Source organism: Phascolarctos cinereus, unplaced genomic scaffold (assembly GCF_003287225.1).
Source record: "Phascolarctos cinereus isolate Bilbo 61053 unplaced genomic scaffold, phaCin_HiC Scaffold_5;HRSCAF=322, whole genome shotgun sequence".
Classification (NCBI taxonomy): Eukaryota; Metazoa; Chordata; class Mammalia; order Diprotodontia; family Phascolarctidae; genus Phascolarctos; species Phascolarctos cinereus.
Window position 1 is genome coordinate 16670812 of NW_027555958.1, and position 21441 is coordinate 16692252.

At 43.7% G+C, this 21441-nt stretch overlaps 1 protein-coding gene across 6 annotated transcripts in view; it reads left to right on the forward strand.

Annotated features, from left to right (window-relative positions):
* The window catches only part of YEATS2 (YEATS domain containing 2), a 111496-nt gene that overhangs the window by 57970 nt on the left and 32085 nt on the right, over positions 1 to 21441 (forward strand). For 4 of the 6 annotated variants that reach the window (XM_021005883.2, XM_021005881.2, XM_021005887.2 and 1 more), the window contains exons 12-16: positions 4772 to 4875; positions 7543 to 7650; positions 8495 to 8662; positions 10619 to 10877; positions 16020 to 16217. In XM_021005883.2, coding sequence (XP_020861542.1) covers positions 4772 to 4875; positions 7543 to 7650; positions 8495 to 8662; positions 10619 to 10877; positions 16020 to 16217 — 837 coding nt within the window. The remainder of the gene's footprint in view (positions 1 to 4771; positions 4876 to 7542; positions 7651 to 8494; positions 8663 to 10618; positions 10878 to 16019; positions 16218 to 21441) is intronic. The other 2 variants (XM_021005886.2, XM_021005884.2) reach the window with 2 other exon arrangements.

Consider the following 21441-nt stretch of genomic DNA (forward strand, 5'->3'; position numbering starts at 1 on the left):
ATATAAATATATTATTACATTATGTGGTCACTCTCATGCAGTCAGTGAACTTTATCTCTTAGTCCTTCTGGCTTGATTTTCGTTAAGATGGAAAAGTTGCTGACTCCGTAGCTTCCTCCCATTGACAGTCACTAAACATCCAGCATGGGTCCGTGCCTGCGCTTAAGAGTGTGCGTTTTCTGGCTCTCCATTTAAGCAGGCCGAAAGCCTGGAGATAGTCCTGGGATGGGATAATTCTGAGGCTAAAGGGATACAGAAGATTCCCTGTGGGCCACTCTGACTTGATTCTCAGCCTGGGAAGCTGAAGGCTTAGAAGAATTAGTTAGTTGATTTATGTATTATATATTAGTATGTTAGAGTTCTATGACTAGAAAATGATGGAAAGTAGAGGGAACTTATTTAATTTAGCCTAGACATCTTAGACCAAGGGACTTTCCTTAAATTCTGAAAAGAGTTTAGAGAATTTAGGTTACCTGAAAGGAGGAAGGAAGTGTGATTTCACATGGCAGGCAGTAAATAAAAAACTGGTTACCTCTGAGATTGGTGCTGAGCTGGAAATACAAGTTTGAAGTTGAGAAAAATTCTTGGAAGATAAATCCAAAGAAAGTTAGGGTTATTAGTGGTATGTCAATAAACTCTAATGATTTGCTCCCATGAAGGACAGTTGTAATCTCTCCCAAACCATTGCATGGTGCTGCAGCTAGCAATCGAAACTGTCCTTCTCAGCATCACATTCTGAAGGTTTGTAGTCACTCGCTCAGGTGTAGATTGGCTTGATAAGAGATACCAGTGTTTTTCCTAGGTCGTTGAAGTGAGGTATCCCAGACTCTCTGGGGTCCCACTGACCTTCTAGCACTTTAATTTCTTCAGATAGAAAAGGGCTGGAATCACCTGCCGGTGTTAAGGAGGCAGCGGTCCCTGGCGGTTAGGTGTAGAGGGAGGCATACTAGTCCCTGCGGCCCATGTGCTCATGATAGTATTGCTGCCAGGTTTTCGGGTCTCCGTCCCTTTCTTGGCAGCCCTCTTCCTGTGCAGCTGTTGGATTTTGCCTCTCTCAGGCATCATGGAAAGGTTAGACATAAGTATTTTATTTCCCTCTTTTTCATTAATAAAGGTTCCCCAATCTCTACTCTGAGTCCATTTCCTTTACCTCAGACCCCAACTTCCACTCCAGTTCACATGAAGCAAGGGACCGCCAACTCTGTTATTAATAATTCTTACATTCTCCCGGACAAGCCTGGGCAGGTCATTGGAGCCGCAGCTCCCAGTGCAGGTGTGTGGTATGATTTGGCTTAAATAATTTGTGGTACGCTTTACTTGTTCTGTGAAAGTTGAAGTCTTGGCATGAACTGGTCACTAGAAATCTAGTGGGGGCTAGAAAATGTTACCTTCTGACAGAAGCAAGGGAAGGAGGCGCAGCAGAAACAAGAGAAAATCGTGTCTGAGAGCGGGCTGCGTAAGGCCACCATTTCAGGCATGGCGCCCCGCCAGAAAGGCTTTGGCCTGCGTCCTGGAAGTTTACAAGGCACATGCAAGAAGTTGGTCTCGCTCATGTTGTCCTTTTACCTCAGAACCCTTGAATGCTTCTCTCTCAGTGCTTCAGACATCGTGAGCATTTCAGAATTTTAAGTCTATCCCTGAAGAAGCTGGTGATGTTAGGGAACTGCTGCTTAGACCAGTGGGCAAAGATCCTGCAGAGGTTACATGATGGCCAGAATGAGAACACACTGGATCCGTAATGATGATGACTGAGTCCAAACTGTCGTTATCAAGGACCTCTGATATGCAAGGTGGGAAACCCTGTGGTGTGGCGGAGGCCTCTTGGATCAGGAAGGTGGTCTCGGTTTAAGTCCTGCCATTGGCAGGTACTAGTGGGGGGCCAGGAGCACTTGGAGTCTTGCTGCCCTGGTGTAAGCTGGTGTAATGAGATTACGTTGGTAAAGAGTAGTGCCCCACACCGATGAAATCACAGGACCAGATCGGGCAAGGGGCGAGGCCGGGCACCAACATGAGCAAGGCAATGGCCCGTCCTCAGGGAGCTTAGAGTCCAAGGAGGGTGAGGAGCCCGAGGCCTGCTCTGTGAAGTTTGACTCAGTCAAAGGGCTGCACTTGAGGACCTAGAGGGCCATGTGCTGATTCCCCAGCCCTGTAATGACTTGTTTGTGAGTCACAGCCCAGTATGTTTTTATGCCTGTTATTCTTTTTTTTTTTTTTTTTGCTTTTTAGGCAATTGGGGTTAAGTGACTTGCCCAGGGTCACACAGCTAGTAAGTGTCAAGTGTTTGGTCTGAGGCCGGATTTGAACTCAGGTCCTCCTGACTTCAGGGCCGGTGCTCTGTCCACTGTGCCACCTAGCTGCCCCTTTATGCCTATTATTCTTTATTTGATTCCTCATCTTTAAATGTGTTTTTATTCATTGCATCTTTACCTGAATTTCAGTAAGAAAGACTTTTCATGCCCCCTCTTACAAGGCAGGAAAGTGAAAACAAAATAGAAGACCCAGCTCAAAGAATACAAAGTGTGAGACACTATTGAGCCATTCAGAATTTAGCCAGAGCATGGCCTTGACCAGCATCGCTTTGCAGTAACATTGTGCATACATCCTACCCAAACCTCTCCAGAGTCCTCCAGCCCCCTGAGAGATGCTCGGCTCCATCCATTCCCGTCTGTGTCTTGGTTCATCATCCCTGCTTCTTCCTTACCTGAAGTTGAAAGTGTCCTTCCCTGGCATTGCAAGGATGCTTCATACATGCAACCTCCTGCTTTCACTTCCTGTGCGGCTGCAGAGGCCAAGCAGACCTCAGCGAATTTGGGAACCCATCCTGATGGTTTAGCAGAGCGCTGCCCGCAGCAGGAGCCTGCCCGCAATTGTGGCCATTCAGAAGAGCCTTGTAGTGTTTTTGTACGGCTTGGGAAGGAATAGTTGGTGTGACTGCCATGAACTTGTATTGCTGTAACTTGAATGGTCAGAGAGGAAGCAGCCATTGGAGGTCCTTTTACAGTGGATTCTCAGTGACCTCTCCAGCCTTTCATAGTCAGAGTCAGGGCTGCAGCACTCCCATCACACATTAAGGACAGAAGCAAATGTTAATGCTCCATCTCACTGCTTCGAGAAGAACAGACATCTAGAGATAATAAAAAATGTTGAATTTTTAGATCAGTGAGTTCTACTTGACTTGCAGACCTTCCAGGTCATTGTGACCACGTTAGTCACGCAGTGTCTGTTGACTTGAACTGAATCTCTCTGTTTCTCAGTGTTTTGAAGAAGAGAGGATGGCTTGGGATTCTACAGTGGCTTCACCTCCACCCCTCCCCCCAGATGTCCAAGGCTCGAGACCCTTTCATGGCTCTGTTCCTTGAGGAAGATGTACCTTCTTCAGCCGTGGAAAAGAATGCCTAGTCTCATGTGACGGGCTTCTAAACTGAGAATCAGGGGATCCCTAAAGAGAAGGGAGTGATCCCGTCTTCCCATTTCCCTTTCAGTCTATCCCTGGCTTTTTCATCCTCCCTGCTTCGTTGCGTCAGACAACTCTCCCAGCGGGAGCTGAGCTGCTCCTCCCCACCCCCGGCTTGCTGCCCTGTCTTGCTAAAAGCCTTTGTTCTTTTCTCCAGGGCCTTACTGACTCTCTGAGATCTGGAGCTGGAGACCGCTGTCAAGATCTTCTAGTTGCAGTCCCATATAGATATAGAGACAGAATCACTGGCAAAGGCCAGAGAGCCCTGATGCTGTCCCTTCCCACAACGCTGCAGTACTAGCTGGAGCCTCCCAGGAGTCTCAGTGCACTTAAGCTTGCATGACTTCAAACTGCACTCCAACTTTGGGGACACTCTACGTGGTCTCAGCTTTCTGTAATGACCAATTGACAGCCTTAATGGTCTGAATTGTGGCTGCTCCAGAACCTGCCGTAATATTGTTGCTAGGAAACTGAATGTTCCCAGCAGTCCTCTTCCAGCTAGGCTTGTGATTTTGTGTGATCAGTCAACAACATTGGGTAGGACATGCCTGCCTACAAAAATGATTTGTTCTTTTCAAAGCAGTCCCTTTGGGAGACTGTATTACTGATTCCACAGGCACTACCATTACTGGAAATCTCTTTTGGAATCCTTTTTCAGAGCTCACGCTTCATCTTTTTGACTCTTCTCGATGGTAGGTCATCTTTATTTGAAGTCGGATTTTATTTTTTCTGAAATAAAGTCATTGGGAGCCAAGTGTGCTGGATAAAGGCAGTGGCCACGCTGCTGAGGCTCTTGTCTTTTTGCTTACCTCACTGCAAGCCTAGGAAGGGGCACTATCTTAGGAGCAAGAAGCTGAACTTCCAGGTGTTTGGGGCCAGACTGAAGGTACCCCACAAAGTAACGAGCCTAACTATAATTGGTGCTGAGAACAATTCCAAAAGGCTTTGAGTGACAGAAGCAGATTGAGAAATGTGAGGTCCCCTAGGGGACAGACACCTAATTATCATTTATTGAATTGCATTTCAGTGTATTGTTTGAAAAACCATGTTTGAGAGTCATCTCAGAGTAGTATCTCCTGTCCACTTGTTATCTTCTTACTTTCTTATCCTTTTATCTTCCCTCTCCAGGTCATTGTGGTTTGGTGAAGGGAGCAGTTTGGGGAGCTGAAACATTTTTTTTCCACAGTAGTTTGGAAATCCTTTCTTTTTCAGCTTTGCTTGAATCATAAGGAGTGGGGCAGAGGAAGAGAAAATGTCAGATACTTGAAGATCTCCTTTTGTGTACGTTAGGCTTCAGTCTGCCCTTTTCTTCCCCAGGAAGCCCCACCAGCAAGTCGTCCACTGCTTCTCAGACTGCCCAAGGAACAGGGTCTCCCATTCCTAAGATCCACGGAAGTAGCTTCATCACTTCGACAGTCAAGGTAACACCTTCTTTGGATGCTCACGAGTTAGCCACTTCATGCAGACATATTGTCTCTCCCAGTAGAATGTTAAATTCCTGGGGGCAGGGACCATTTCATTTTGGATGTGAATCTTCAGTGCCTGGCACAGAATAGGCACTTAATAAATGCTTGTGGAATGGTTAAAAGCAGTGTCTTTTCAGTTGACTGTGTAAGTTTTGTCAGGTAAATTCCTAGAGTTGGAAGGAGCCTTAGAGGTCATTTAGTTCCCCTCTTACCCAAACAAGAATTTACCTGACGGTATCCTTGACATAAGAGAGGATTGCTGCAATATGAAAACCTGCGTATAAATCCTAGCACTGCCATTTACTCTCTGGGTGACCCTAATTTCCCATGTGTCAGTTTCTTCGTCTGTAAAACAAGGCGCTTATACTGGGCTTGCGAGGATTTTCCCAGCTCTATATCGAGGATTCTTTGATTTTGTCTGGCCATCAGGTCTCTGCTTAAACCCTTGTGTTAATGGAGCTCTGTCACTGCTGCAGATAGCGCATCTGCCTCATTGTGGAGTAGCTTTAGCTTGTTCGAAACTACTTGCTTTACTATTTGCCCTCTTTTTTTGTTGTTCTTCTTTCTCATGGTTTCTTCTATTGGTTCTAATTCTTCTTTACAACATAACTAATGTGAAAATAGGTTTAACATGAATGTATATGTAGAGCCTATATGAAATTGCACGCCATCTTGGGAAGGGGAGAAAATTTAAAACGCAAAATCTTATGGAAGTGATTGTTGAAAGCTAAAAATAAAATTTTTTTTAAACTTAAAAAAGAAAAGAAACTACTTGCTTATGCTTAGCCAAAATTTTCCCTTCAACTGTCTTTACTCTGGTATTTTGAAATAACAAATAACGGCTTTGTTGGCCTGTCCGTCTGTTGCAGGTGAAACATCCCTGTTTCCTTCAGCTTTATTTTATAACCTGCCACTTTACTGCAATTAATTTTACCTATTAATTTTTTTATTGGTTCTGGCATTATATAAGTAAACCATCATATCATTTGCCAACAGAGACCATCTTTCTCTTATTTACCTAATATTCTTTCCATTTATTTTCTTGTCTTACTGCTATTTCTAGCATTTCTAGAATGAAATCAGCTGATAGTAGTGACTGTAGTTCTTACTGGATAGGATTTTAATGTTCCTTTCTTAGAAATAATGTTAGTACTTGGTTTCAGATCGATGATGTTTATCATATTAAAAAAAGATTCCTTAATTCCTAAGTCTTGTAATGTGTTTAACATAAATTAATATTGTTTTCAAAGGGGTTATTTTGCATCAGTTGATATAATCATGATTTATATTATTTTTGTTATGTTTATAGGCTTTCTAATAAAAGTGCTTGTCACATAGAAAGTGCTTATTAAATGTTTTGTTGATTGAATGTTGAGCTATCCTGCACTCATGATAGAACTCCATAGTGGACAAGTTTTTAAAATAAGTCATCTATATCTTTAATGTTTTATTCAATATTTTTACTTTAATTACTGATATTAGTTAATGATTTTCTTTTTGTGCCTGATCTCTCCCTCCTTTCAGTGTTAGCATATTTTTCTTATAGAAAGAGCTGACTTGGATGCCTTTTATCTCTGTTGCAGTTTATGTAGTATCACAGTTAATACAAGCATCCTTAAAATAGTACTGAAATGACTGCCTCTTAGGGAGGCTGTCCATGGGATACCTGCTTAGCTCTGGTGGAACTAGAAGGCCTGAGGTTCTTTTAAATGTCAAGTTTTATGTTTCCAACCAAATTAACTGTGTTGGACAGGTGCATTTTGCATTTTAAATTTCAAAATTTACATTTAATGTAAATTTAGAGACAACTGCTGTACTCTGATCAGCATAATGGCCAAACAGGACTAATGATGGACTAATGAAGAAGCAGCTCCCCACCTCCTGATAGAGAGGTGAAGGGTCAAGAATGCAGAATGACATATTTATTTTGGACAGGCCAGCGTGGACATTTGTTTTGATTGATTATACTATACATGTTTGTAATGGGCTTTATTTTTCCTTTGTTCCCAGTTGGGAGGAGGGTGATGATGAGAAGGAAGATCTTGACTGATTAAAACAAATAAAATATTTTTAGAAAATAAAAAAAAAAAACAAGACAAGGTTCAGTTCTGGAGGGGAGAGGAAATGGAGGTACAAGTGTATGTCAGAAGTGACTGATGTAAAAAAATTATTAATTAAAAAATGAGACGACTACAAATTATAAAGGCTTATGTAAAAATAATACAGTAAAAAAAACTATACAGCTTCAGAAAGTCAATATTTTTTGTTTTATTTGCAGTCGTTGAAAAACTGTCTTAATCTGCAAAAGAAAAAAATTTACCCTGCTTAATAAAATATTTTCTAAGTCTGTAGTTTCCGAACCAAGCAGTAAATGATGTTTAAAAGGAAATCTGTTAACAGAGGACATCCAGTTGTGTCTCCTGTTTACTTTTGACTCCTAAAATAGTGTTAAATCTCGGCTCTGGCTAGGGCTCCAGAGAATCATCTTGAGCAGCTAACCTTCAGGTTGAATTTCTCGGATTTCCAGGATGGTATGATCAGTGCAGGTTGTTGGAATTGAATCAGATTGACTCCTGGTTTTTGAGTTGCCTAATTATGTGACATGTATGATTGCCTACCCAGCAGGAGGACTCCTTGTTTGCATCTATGCCTCCTCTTTGCCCAATTGGGAGTCACTCCAAGGTGCAGAGCCCTAAACCTGTCACCGGAGGCCTCGGAGCTTTCACCAAGGTGAGTGTTTGTTTTAGGGGTCCCGGCTCAGGTCTCTGCCCATGGTCTGCTAGCTAAATGTTGGTTGGGGTGATGGTGATCGTTCATTGGCATTCCCATTGCAATGTGCCACCTTTCACTCAGCTCCTTGGGAAGTGAGATGTGGTGTCAGGATTCTGTCTGGAGAGCCCTGAGGGTTGGTGCCCTCCCTTTTCCTGTCTTATCTCTGTATTGGTAAAGAAAGGAGATGTGCGTGTTCTGGTGCTGATCCTTTTCTATCTCAGAGTCTAGGACCTGAGCAGAGAGGCCCATCTAACACACCCACAAATGGGTGAAAAGAAACCTACTTAGCATGTTGAGGCAGCTCACTCCCCTTGGGGACAGCTTTAGCTCGAGCAGAAATCTGTCTGTAGCTTTTCGTTCTTGCTCTCAATTTGAGTGCCCTCCCCATCTCCTCCCAAGTGTGATTCCTAGTCCATATGATGGACTCTCTTATCCTCAAAGGCAGCCCTCATGTCTCAGCAAGTGATTCTTCTCCATGGCCTTGAGCAAGCCTTTGGGCATCACGATTTCCCATCCTTGTCATCCTCCCCTAGACTTGCTCTGCTTGTCACAGAGTCCTTTCTGAAATGTGACCCTTAGGATGCCTGATTCCTCACAGATGTGAAGAAGTAGGTGAAGGGATTTTGTTGTCATATTCACAGGGTGAATGCTTTATTTCTGTACACTTGTGTCCAATGTGAGCTTTCTCCAGGTAGCTTCTTGCCTTTTCTTGCAGACCACGTTTCACTAATTTGTTAATCCCAGCAGATAGAATGTCTCCAGAATGGGGTGCCTTATTTAGTGTGCTTGTGTTTGTTACAAGGTAATCATCAAGCAGGAGCCTGGAGAAACCCCCCACATGCCCACCTCAGGAACCCCTGCCCAGCCGCCTCTTCCCCAGTATGTGACGGTGAAAGGGGGTCACATGATAGCTGTGTCCCCTCAGAAACAGGTCGTGGCTACAGGAGACGGGACTGCTCAGTCACCAAAGGTACAAGCACCATCCCTCCAGGGTTTGTTAGAGGAACGGCTAGGGCAGTCGTTGCACTGTGTGAGCCAACCAAAAACCCACCCAATTTGGCATCAGATGACCCCGGGCTCATTTCCTGGCTGCCAGTGGGTGACCTGGGGCAAGTCAGTGGCTCCCTGTGGGCCCTCATGTGAACCCACATCTGAATGTCACAAATGAAGTGTTCTTCCTGCCTCCCTGGGATCAGTCAGACCGTGTCACTAAGGCACTGCGTCCACGGTTCTCTTCCTAGTTTTGTTAACAGTGATTATGAGGAGTAGCTGACAATTGCTATGAAGATTAGGGTACTCCAGAAAGGCAGGAGAACCTACAGCCACCGTCCTGATCGTAAAGGCACGTGTCGTTCTGAGGTCAGGATTAAAAGCAGGCGCTACTCAGGGCCCTGAAATAGTTGGAGGCAGGAGAAAATGTCACCTTCTTTGCCCCTGAACCAAAGCCCTGCTTCCCTGAGCCTGGACTCCCCTCCTCAAATGGAAATGGGACTCACAGCTCTCTGTTTTCACTTAAGCGTCTTCTGGTATTTGAGAGCTCTTAGTTTTGGCAGTTTTCTACATGTGTAGATTTTAGATTTTAGGAGAAATATGTGTATTGCTAGGAGAAGCAATGACAACAGCCCATAAACACATGAGAAATATATCATGTCCTTCTTCTTTACGAAGTTCACTGAGGCTCTGTACCCTAGGTGATTCCCTGAGAGCATTTAGGTTTAGATTGTTTCCATTCCTTGCCGGGATTCCAGTAGATACCATATGCATTCTAGAGAATTATTTTAAAAATATATTTTTAACATCATTATTTTTTAATTTGGGAGATCCAATTCAGGGACTAATAGAAATGGAGAAGGGGGGCAACCTTTTTACGTTTGGCCAGGATAGCAAGATAAGCAGAGATCCAGACACAAAATTTATTTTCTTGGTTTCAACTCTACGTGAGAAGCCAAATGATGCAACAGTGAGTATGCTGCCATTCAGAAATAGATTTGGGTCTTTTTCCTCAATGTCCGTCAATATTTCAAATGCTAGAAGAGGGAAGAAATACATGCTCATTCAGGTTATAAAACAGAGGTAAAAAAATTTTATATTGCTCTCTTATTTGTCCCATAGACATTTATCTGAATCAGTGTGTTCGTTTTGGTACTCAGCAACAGACTGTGTCTTTCTGTCCTAGTCTGCCCTCGTCATCATTGCCTTGTTTTAGATTCTGCGTTCTGTGTGGTCAGGTCATTTGAATCCTGTACTGCACTCTATACAGCACCTTATAAGCCCCCACTGATTTCATGTTAATGTTGATTAAAGTTACAAATATTGTTCCTGTCAAGCTAATATTCCAAGTGTGGGAAGCCTTTAGCTTATTTCTCTTCCACACCTACTAATCAGTCAGTCAGTCAACAAGCAGTTAAGCGCCTGCTGTGTGCCAAGGGCTGTGTTGAGCACTGGGGATACGTATACAAGGAATGAAACAGTCTGAAGGTTGCTCTGCTGGCCTGCCCGGAGGCGTGCAGGAACACTTGTACTGCCTGGCTCACCAGACACCGTCCGGCTTTCACTTTGTCTGGGATGACATCACGCTCTTGATCTCGTTTTGTCGGTCGAGGTTACTAAGTATCCCAAGCTTTTCAGTGGAAGAAGTAAAGGAAATCAGGGCCAGCCGTAAGCAGTCTAGTTGACATCTAGCCCAAATACCATCCTGAATCTCTGTGCCAAGAATGCATATTGCCATAGCAGCTAGCCGTTTTCCTCTTGGGTGACTGATCCATGTCACATGCTTAAGGTACCTGATCTTATTGTTATTGTTCCTGTGGGAATAGTCTTAAGCCGTGAAGAATCACTTGCATACACTGACAGCTCACTCTGAGAGGTCTGGACTTTAGCAGAGGACCAGAAGGAGCACAGGTGACGTCTGCTTTGTTTTATGCAGGTGGTTGGTGTACCAGTCGGGTCTGCTTTGCAGTCCACAGTGAAGCAGGCCGTGGCTATCAGCGGTGGCCAGATCCTGGTGGCCAAGGCCAGCTCCGCCGTGGCCAAGGCCGTTGGTCCAAAGCAAGTTGTGACCCAAGGAGTTGCCAAAGCGATTGTGAGCGGAGGTGGAGGAACCATTGTTGCTCAGCCTGTGCAGACCTTAACCAAGGCTCAGGTCACTTCCACCGGGGGGCCAAAAAGTGGATCCCAAGGTTCAGGTAATGACGTTATTGGCCAGATTAGGAAACCTCTTGGGGAAGGTACAGCCATGCTGCCACTCATAATCAAGTTGTAAAATTCTGCATTACGTCCATATCAGTAATCAGTGCTGTGTGATCCTGACTGTCTGACAACATTGGAGGCGTGTTGAAAGGCGTTCACTTTTTCTGGCCCAGTAATAATTTGTGGAGAACGCTACAGAAAGAGCCAAAGTTTACTTCAGGTTTTTAAAAATAACATCTTGCAGGACTACTGAAAACCATACTTAATAGTCTGAAGCATAAGTCTCAATTTTTCTAACACCTCTCCTAAGAGTCATTCCAAACTCAGGTTCTAGTTAGATCATTAAAAAAAAAAAATTTATCATTATCCAGCTAGGCTTTTTATAGGAGGTGGTAGAGTGGAAAGGGTGACCCGTGGGGAGTCAAGAAGTCTGGGCCTCTGTCTTAGCTCTGCTATAGCCTCACTCTGAGGAGGCCTCTTCTGTCAGGGGCTTTCTCTATTCCAATGAGAGGGGCCCTGCCCCTGCTGAGAAGGGCAGAGGCCTTCTTGCTCCAGCCTCAGGCCAGGGCAGGGGGTCCAGGACCAGCTCCTCTCCCTTGGAAGGCTGCCATACTCTGTCTTCCCAGCTCCTGTTTCCAGCAGCAGCTTGTACTTTGTTCTCTGTCGCTCCTTGGAATGACTACCTCAGGAAACAGTGCCTTCATGTGTCCATCCCTGCAAGAGCCTCCTCTGCTGAGCGGGATGCTTCTGACGTGAATACCCCCATGCCCTGGCAGCCACTGCCCTTCTCTGCTGCCGCTGCCCCCCCCCAGAGCCTCATCATTGCCTCCAGTCTGGTCTTTCTGCCCTGGCCCAGATGAGTGACAGGCAGTGCTGTTCCTGCCACTGCCCTCCTGCCCTCCACCAGAGAAGGCTGGTTGTGGATAGGTAGTAACAAATGGAGGCCCCCTCGGGCCCTCTCACTGCCTGGGACTGGAGGGATGCTTCATACTGCAGTGTCCTCGACCCAGGATTGTGCTGTACAGAGAAGGCCTCCAGCCTGCACTGTCCAAGAATGGTGGCCTCCTTCAGCAGGTGACCATCCATATGGACACTGGTCCTGCTTGTAACTGGTGCTTCCCTTTTCTGTGGTGAGCAGACTCCCCTCTCCTGCTCCCTGGTCTCTGGGAAGCCAAAGTGAAAACCCCTTCTTCCTGCCTGACCTTTCACATATCCCGCTCATCCTTTCATCTTTATAACTTTCACTTTGCCATTGAGGCTTCCTCCTGGACTCCTCCTTCAGACTTCTGGGCTCATGGAAACCCAGCTTTCTTAAGGTGGCACTGGACTCCTGCCCATCTTCTCTAATGCTGATTTCTCCTTTCCTCATGCCCCCTAGATTGCTAGCATTGGCTGGGCCAGGCATCTTGGATCCTTTCCTCCCACTGCCATGTCTAGACCCTGAGTGCTTTTGCTACCCTTATTCTGCCTACTTTCTGAACAAGCTCTTCGATATCACAGCCCATGCTTCACAAGGGTGGATGTCGACATTTATGTTGCTGTCCCCTTGAGTGCCCTGGGCAGCCAGGTCATCAGACTTGAGTGCTATGACCTGCTTATTCCCTCTCACTGTCAACCGTGGGGATGGCCGCACCTCGAACCTCACCGACACCCGGCTGTGCCACTTGCATTATTTTGAGCTCTGCAGTTCCTCTCTCTTGGAAGGTAGCTTCCACCTCTCCCTGTGCCTTATTGCTCTTAATTCTGTTCATCCTCATTGGAGCTGCCAGTCCTTCCAGCATCTCATCCCATCCTGGTCTCACTTTCCTCCTTGTAGTTGAGAAGGTCAGCTCTGTGCCAGCCTCCCTCTACTCTGGATTTCTGACCCTCATACCCCATCAGTCCCGCCCCTTGTAGGCTTTACATGTGCCTCCTGAGGTGTAGAATTGCTACAGGGAGTTCTCTTCCTGTTACCTGGTCTCCTCTACACCTCGACGGGCATTCTGCCCTTAGCAAGGGCTGCAGCACCGTCCCCACTTATCTGAGGGCCTTAATTCCTCCTTTGTTGCGAAAACGGGAGCTCTCACTGAAGCATCTTCCCTCCACCGCCATTCCCTCCTCTTTAGCCAAGGCTCTGCTGGAGCCATGACCCTTTGCCTTGTGCCCTGGGTCCCGTTCCTCCCCTGTCCCAGCAGCTTGACCCATCAGTCACTCAGCAGACATGTATTAAGCACCTACTGTGTGCCATGTACTGTTCTGAGCTCTGGGGATACAAAGAAGTATAAAAGACAGTCCCTGCCTTCAAGGAGCTCACAGTCTGATGGGGAAGACAACATATAAACAAGTGTATAGATGATACACACAAGACAGATTGGAGATAACCAACAGATAAGATGCTGGCATGGAGCCTTCTTCTAGAAGGTGGGCTTTTAGCTGAGGCTTGAAGAAGCCAGGGAAGTCAGGAAGCAGAAATGAGGAGGGTGAGAATTCCAGGCTTGGGGGGACAGTGAGTGAAGCACCTGGAGGTGGGAGATGGAGGCTGGTGTCACTGAAGAGTGTGGTGTATGAGAAATGGAAAGGTAGGGAGGGTTCTGAGAGCCAGAGGGTTTTAGATTGGATCCTGGAGGTAATAGGGAGCCATTGGAGTTGTTTGAATACAAGGGTGACATGGTCACTTTAGGAAAATCAGTTTAACAGCTGAGCAGAGGAAGGCCTGGAGTGGGGAGAGATTTGTGGCAGAGAAAGCAGCATGTCCCCAGATGAAGAGCTTAGCACATTGCCATGTCTGACTAAACCCTCTTGTCCATCGAACTTTCACTCATCCTCAATCCATTGTCTTCCCTCCCGGCCCACCTTCCCTCTTTGGATTTCACTTTACTCCCTTCAAAAACTCAGTTCTTTCTTTATCGAGTTCAGCTTAGACAGTCTTGAACTCTTGAATTCCATGACCAGCCCCTATCCCTGAATTACTCCCGCTATTGCCGCCAATCCTGCTTAACATCCTGTTGAATGCCATATTCAGCAGGAAGTCACTTAGCCCTGAGTCTGGGTCCACTCCAGACTGATGTGATCCAATCCCACTTGGGCCCTTCATGCTGTACAGAAATCCTTTTACCCTTCCCTCATTAGCGTTCTTCCAGCATGGTTCTTTCCAACTTCTTCCCTCCTTATGTCATGCCCACCACCCCACTGTGTCCATCATCCCCTCCCTTTCAGTAAAGGACCTTGACTTCTCCTTTGCTGAAAACCTGTTGGCCTTTCATTGAAAGCTCCCACTTCCGAACACCTTGGTATCACATCTACCATCCTTTCTCAGAGGAGGAAGTGTTTCGCCATCTTGCTACCACCGGCCTCTCTTCTCTCTCTTCTTTGAACTTATTCTCTTCCCTTAGTTTTCAGTCTCTCCTTATCTGCTTGCTCTCTGTTGCCCACAAACACGCCCAGGTTTCACCCATCCTGGACAAGGTTCACCTGACCCTACCATGTCCCTAGGCCACTATCGTGCACCTTCTCCTGTTTGCAGCCAGGCTCAGTAGGAAAAGTTGGCTGCACTTTTGGCTTCCACTTTTTCATCTCCCACTCACCACTCATTTCTAAACCCCCAGCAGCCTGATTTCCATCCCCACTTGATGGAAACTGCTTTTTCCAAGGTCACCAGCGAGTTCTTTATTATGAGATCTAATGGGCTTTTCTCAGTCCTCAGCCTTTTGAAATGTTTGACCCTGTTGCCCACGGCTCCTTGCTTGTGGATACTTCCTCTCCCTCTTTTTTTTGGTGACTCTGCTCTCTTGTAGTTCTCTTCATTTTTCTCCCTAAAACCACCCTCTTTCTTTGCCTATTTCTGCCAAGGGCACCACCATTTTTCTACTCTCCCAGGTTTGCACACTTGGACATCATCACTTCTTTTCTCATTCACCCCACCCAGTCCCTAATCCAGTGACCTTCTTAATACCTTTCTTATCTCTTCCTTTCCCTTTACTCTGTCCCTTGGCTCTTCCTCTTGGCACCCCAGCTCTCTTCCAGTCTGAGCCCAAGTGCCATTGCTTCCAAGAGTCTTCCTTGGTTTCCCCAGTCATTTGTGCCCTCTGCTCCCAGGCACTGTACATTTATTTTGTTTATATGCTGTATTTGTGTGTCTACTTATATGTTATATCCTGAGGGCAGCTTCCTGAGGGCAGAATTTGTGTCCCATCTAGCCTGGTGCCTTAAGGTAGGTTTGAATTGAATTCTCTCTTCTGTCACTAGAAATCTGCGATTCTTAGTAACTTTTCACTTTGATATGCCTTAACACGTATTTTGCCTTTCTTGTGCAATTTTTTTACTTTGGATTGTGATATAGTTGAGGTCTCTTGGCTCATTGGCAAGCTATACTCTGAGCAGTTAGCACTGTCTTCATTCCTGTAAAAGGATAGGCAGCTTCCCCAGGATCCCCATGCCGTGGTGTGACTCCTTCTGACACTAGGAATGGAAGGGGACTCATGCTGCACTGACTGCTGCTCATCGACAGGCTTTCGACAGCCTGTAGAGTTGGGGAGAGCCAGAGGGCGCACATAGCCGCTCCCACAGCAGGGTAAGACTTGGAAAGTGAGATTTCACAGTCCTGGTGACTTTGCCTTTTATTGCCCGGATGCAGTCTCTTGGTCTAGAGGATGGACCTTGATTGAACAGTATTTTCCTTGGTTTGAACCAAAATAAATATTCCTCTTCACTGACCCAAAACAATGAGGAATTCAGCCCTGAAAAAGAGAGTCAATTAGAGGCTCCATTGTGTTGGACAGGAAACTTGACCAGGTGCCCAAGCGTAACATCAGAGCACTTTTCAAGATTCTCTGGTCTGAAAATGTATGTAGCCCATAGATGGGCTTGGAGCTCTGTGTTAGCGGGAGTTTATCCATTCTCTGTCATCTCTCTCTTTTCGTCCTCCTCTCCCTTGTCCCTTCCCACTTATATATGCAATATACGTGTGTGTGTGTGTGTGTGTGTGTGTGTGTGTGTGATTTTTCTGTCTGTATCTGTCTATCTATATATAATCAGTGTTGCCTTTGGCACCCTTGCTGTACAGACATTAAATAAAGAATGGCCGCTATTTATAGTCACCTGTGTCCACTGGTCATTCAGTTAAAATAGGTTTTATTTGTTACCGTTGTTTCTGTTTTCAGTGTTTTGTCACCAGCCGCCTTTCTCTGTCATTCCAGTGATGGCTACTTTGCAGCTGCCTGCCACCAATCTGGCCAACTTGGCAAATTTACCTCCTGGCACCAAACTCTACCTCACAACCAATAGCAAGAACCCTTCCGGAAAAGGAAAACTCCTGCTGATCCCTCAAGGGGCCATCCTGCGGGCCACACACGGTGCTAGTGAGTGTGTCTTTGAAACTTGTTGTTGTTGGGGCACTGGGCATGTTCAGCGGGGGTCTGTGACGTGACCGGATCAGACTTGAGGGGCAGTTCTGATCTGCTGGGGGCAGCGTCTCCGTAGTATGCATCCAGCAGGAGATCCATTTGTATGTGGTCACTTGGCGTAGACAAGCACGAGATTAAGCCTCCTTGGGCAGTCTTTCTGAGGGTCGCAGCTCAGCTGCTTGTTTCTGTGTCATTTTTGTCTCTTCCAATACCAGAAAAACGTGCTCATTCTAAATAGTATTTTTGTGTCACTAAGGATGAAGAGACAGAATCAGATACTTTGGGCATATTCCAGTGGCAGAGCTTGGGGCCTGGGAGGAATTTCAGGTGACACTAAGAAGGAAAAGATAAGAAAAGCTGGCTCCCTCCCTCCCGCCCTAGAATTATGACTGTTAATCAGAAGTCAGTCATACCCCTGGCATCTGAGATAAGTCTTAGCATTGTCCATGTATCACAGTTTCCACTGTCCCCAACCCCGTATACTCTGTTACTCTTCCCTCACCCCACTCCTGTATCCCTTCTTGCTTTTATATACAAGCTCCAAGATAAATGTCAGGCATTTCCCAAGATCACTGCTTAGGGCTGTTCCTGACATCCCTTTAGGGACCACTGTGAGCCAAGCTGCCTGTGGGTGGTATTGTCCTGGGTGAAGCTGATTTGTTCTCTGCCCCTGCACGCAGCCACCCATGTGGACTGGCTGCCCTGCATGAGGAACAGGGCTCTTTCCTCCCTTGTCCATGACAAGCCAGGTGGGCTGAAATGTGCCAGTACCTATAGGTAGGGAAGGGTGTTCTGGGCTAGGTCTAAACAGAGAAACCCTAGATGGTCATCTTGGGGTCACTGTAGAAAATCAGCCAAATGGGTGGGATGTAAAAAGAAAAGCCTGTAGTGTGAGATCTGAATTTAATGGTCATCTTCTTAGGTCCTAAGAGATGAAACTTTATCAACTGATAGTGAATATGTTTAGTCTGTGGAGGTAGTGGCCCTGAAGTAGAAGATTTACATTCTCTCTGCCTGGCATTTTCTTCCTGTTGTGTGAACACCAGTATAATTGAAATCTAGTTAAATCTCTTTTTAAAATTTTTTTGAAATTTATTCCTAACTTAAATACATGACAAAAAAAACATTTCCATGTACTCAGCACAACATAAAAAGAGGATTCAATATAAAACCATGAATTTCATTTCATGCTAGGTTTTTTTTTCCTCTTTCCACCCTTATCCTGCCCTAGAAAAGGCTTCCGTTAGACACAGTTCTATGTGTGTGCGTGTGCGTGTGTGTGTGTGTGTGTGTGTGTGTAAAAACCACACTTTGTATGCTTCTGGTTATTAGTTCTTTTTCTGGAGGGAGATAGGTACTTTATAGGACCTTCATAGGTCCTTTGTACTTGATTTGAGTATTTATAATACTTACTTGTTCAAAGTTGTTCTTAGAACAGTATTGCTCTTACTGTTTACAACATTGTCTTGATTCTGCTCATTTCACTCTTCATTATTTTTTTAATATAAATTTATTTATTTTTAGTTCTCAACATTCACTCCCACAAGTTTTTGAATTCCAAATTTTCACCCCATCTCCCCCCTCCCCCCACCCTCCACCCCAAGATGGCATGCATTCTGAATATCCCTTCCTCTCTTCTATCTCTCTCCCCTTCTCTTATCCCCTTCCCCTTCTATTTTCCTGTAGGGCAGGATAGACTTCTGTACCCCATTTCTTATTTCCCAGTAGCATGTGAAAACATTTTTTTAAACATATGTTTTTAAAACTTTAGGCTTCAAATTTTCTCTCTTCCTCCCTCCCCACCCACCCTCATTGAAAAGGCAAGCAGCTCAATATAGGTTGTACATGTGCAGTTATGCAAAACACGTCCATAGTAGACATGTTGTGAAAAACTATTTCCCTAAATCCTATCCTGCCCTCCCATTTATTCTATTCTTTCGTTTGACCCTGTCCCTCCTCAGAAGTATTTCCTTCTGATTACCCCCTTCCCCAATCTGCCCTCCTCTCTATCATCCCCCTGCTCTCTTGTCCCCTTCTCCCCCTATTTTCCTGTAGGGTAAGACAGATTTCCATACCCAATTGAATGTATCACTCATTCCCTCTCACCTTCCCCCGTTTCCGTCCACTGTAAGACTTTTCTTTTCTGGGTTTTTTTTTTGTGAGATAATTTACCCCATTCTACCTCTCCCTTTCTTCTTCTCTGAGTATAATCCTCTCTCATCCCTTAATTTTATTCTCCAGATATGACCCCTTAATCTTCAACTCACCCTGTGCCCTCTATCTATCTATCTACATATACGTACATATAATGTTTTTCCTCCAACTACCCTAATACTGACAAAGGTCTCATGAGTTATAAATATCATCTTTCCATGCAGGAATGTAAACAGTTCAATCTTAGTAAGTCTCTTATGATTTCTCTTTCCTGTTTACCTCTTCATGTTCCATTTGAGTCCTGTATTTGAAAGTCACATTTTCTATTCAGTTCTGGTCTTTTCATCAAGAATGCTTGAAAGTCCTCTATTTCACTGAATGACCATTTTTTCCCCTGGGTAGGTGATTCTTGGTTGTAATCCTTTGCCCTCCGGAATATTATATTCCATGCCCTGCAGTCCTTTAATGTAGAAGCTGCTAAATCTTGTGCACTCTTCATTATTTCATGCAAGTCTTTCCATGTTTTTCAAAAACCACCCAGCTCATCATTTCTTTGTTTTTTGAGATAATATATGAAATTTTATTATTGTGTGTCAAAAAATAAAAATCTTTAAAACCATTAATTAAAGCCAATATTTATTGAGCATGCACTTTTGCAAGGCACTATGGGTTGGTTTTTTTTTTCATTTTTTAAAAATTTATTTTGAATTATCAACAATCACTTCCATAAGCTTTTGAGTTTTAAATTTTTCTCCACCTCCTTCCCCAAGACGGTGCGTAATCTGATATAGGCTATACGTATACATTCCTATTAAATATATTTTCACATTAGTGATGTTGTAAGTAAGAATTAGAACCAATAAAAGGAACCACCAGAAAAGGGAAATAAAACACAACAGAAGGAAAAAAATAGCAAATACTATGCTTTGATCTGCATTCAGACTCCATAGTTCGTTCTTCTTTGTGGATAGCATTTTCCATCACGAGGCCTTGGAGATGTCTTAGATCCTTGTATTGCTGTGAGAAGGGTTAAGATTATCAATATTAGCCATCGCACAACATGGTCGTTATTGTCTACAACATTCTCCTGCTTCTGCTCACTTCACTCAGCATCAGACCATAAAGTCTTTCCAGGTTTTTCAGAAGTCAGCCTGTTCATCATTTCTTATAGCACAATGGTATTCCATCACAACCATATACCACAACTTGTTCAGCCATTCTCCAATTGACAGGCATCCCCTCAATTTCCAGTTCTTTGCCACCACAAATATAGCTGCTGTAAAAATTTTAGAACATGTAAATTCTTTTCCTTTTCCCCTAATCGCCTTGAGAAACAGACCTAATAGTGGTATTATTGAGTCAAAGGGTATAAACAGTTTAATAACTCTTTTGGCATAATTCCAGATTGCTCTCCGAAATGGTTCTATCAGTTCACAGAGCCACCAACGATGAATTAGTGTCCCACTCTGTCTACATCCTCTTCTTTTGTTTTAGCCAATCTGATAGGTGTAAAATGGTATATCACAAAGTTGTTTTAATTTGCATTTCTCTAATCAATAATGATTTGGAATATTTTTTCATATGACTCCTATATAGTTTTGATTTCTTCATTGAAAAACTGCCATATGCTTCGACAGTTTATCGGTTGGGTAACGGCTTATATTATAAATGACAGAATTGTTTATATAGTTGGGATATGAGACATTTATCTGAGAAACCATCAATAAAAATTTTTTCCCGCTTTTCTGCTTTCCTTCTGATCTTGGCTACATTGGTTTTATTTGTACAAACCCTTTTTAATTTAATGTAATTAAAATTATCCATCTTATACCTCATGATGCTCTCTGTCTCCTGCTTATTCATAAATTGTTCTCCTATCCATAAGTCTGATAGGCAGTATGATCCATGTTCTTCTCATTTCCTTGCGATATCTCCCTTTGTGTCTAGGTCATGTATCCATTTTGATTTTATCTTCTATGCCCAATTTCTGCCAGACTGCTTTCACCTTCCCCAGTAATTTCTACCAAATAATGAATTTTTATCCCAAAAGCTTAAATTGTTACATTTGTCAAACACAAGGTTACTGTAATCATTTGCTACTGTGTATTTGTATGTCTACTCTGTTCCACTGATCTGCCTTTCTATTTTTAGCCCAGTGCCAGATAGTTTTGATCATTACTTCCATAGAGTATAAATATCTAGTATTGCTAAATCTCCTCCTTTACATTTTTTTTTACCAGTTCTTTTGATATGCTTGACCTTTTGTTTTTCCAAATGAACTTTGTTATTATTTTTCCTAGCTCAGTAAAATAATTTTTTGGTAATTTAATTGCGATGGCATTGAATAAATAGGTAAAATTCTCGTTTTTATTATATTGGCTCTGCCTACCCATGCACAATTAATATTTCTCCAATTATTTAAATCTGATTTTATTTATAAAAAGTATTTTATAATTATGTTCATGTAGTTCCCGGGTTTATTTTGGCAGTTACACTCCAGGTCTTTTATACTGTCTGCAGTTATTTTAAATGGAGTATTTCTTACTCTCTCTTCTTGCAGGGTTTTATTGGTGATATAGAAATGCTGATGATTTATATGGGTTTATTTTGTATCCTGCTACTTTGCTAAAATTATTGATTACTTCCACTATTTAGATGAATCTTTAAGATTTTCCAAGTATATAATCATCAGATTGTTTTGTTACCTCATTGCCCATTGTGATTCCTTCAATTTCTTTTTCTTCTCTTGTTGCTATAGCTAGGATTTCCAATACAATACTGAATAATATTAATGACAGTGATCACTCCTGAGCTTACTAGGAAGGCTTCTAGCCTCATTACAGATAATGCTTGCTGATGATTTTGGGTAGATGCTTCTTCTCATTTTAAGGAATAATCTCTTCATACCTGTGCTTTCAGGTGTTTTTGATGGGAATGAGTATTGTATTTTATGGAAAGCTTTCTCTGCTCCTATTGATATAATTATATAATTTTTGTTACTTTTGTTATTGATAGACTCAGTTAT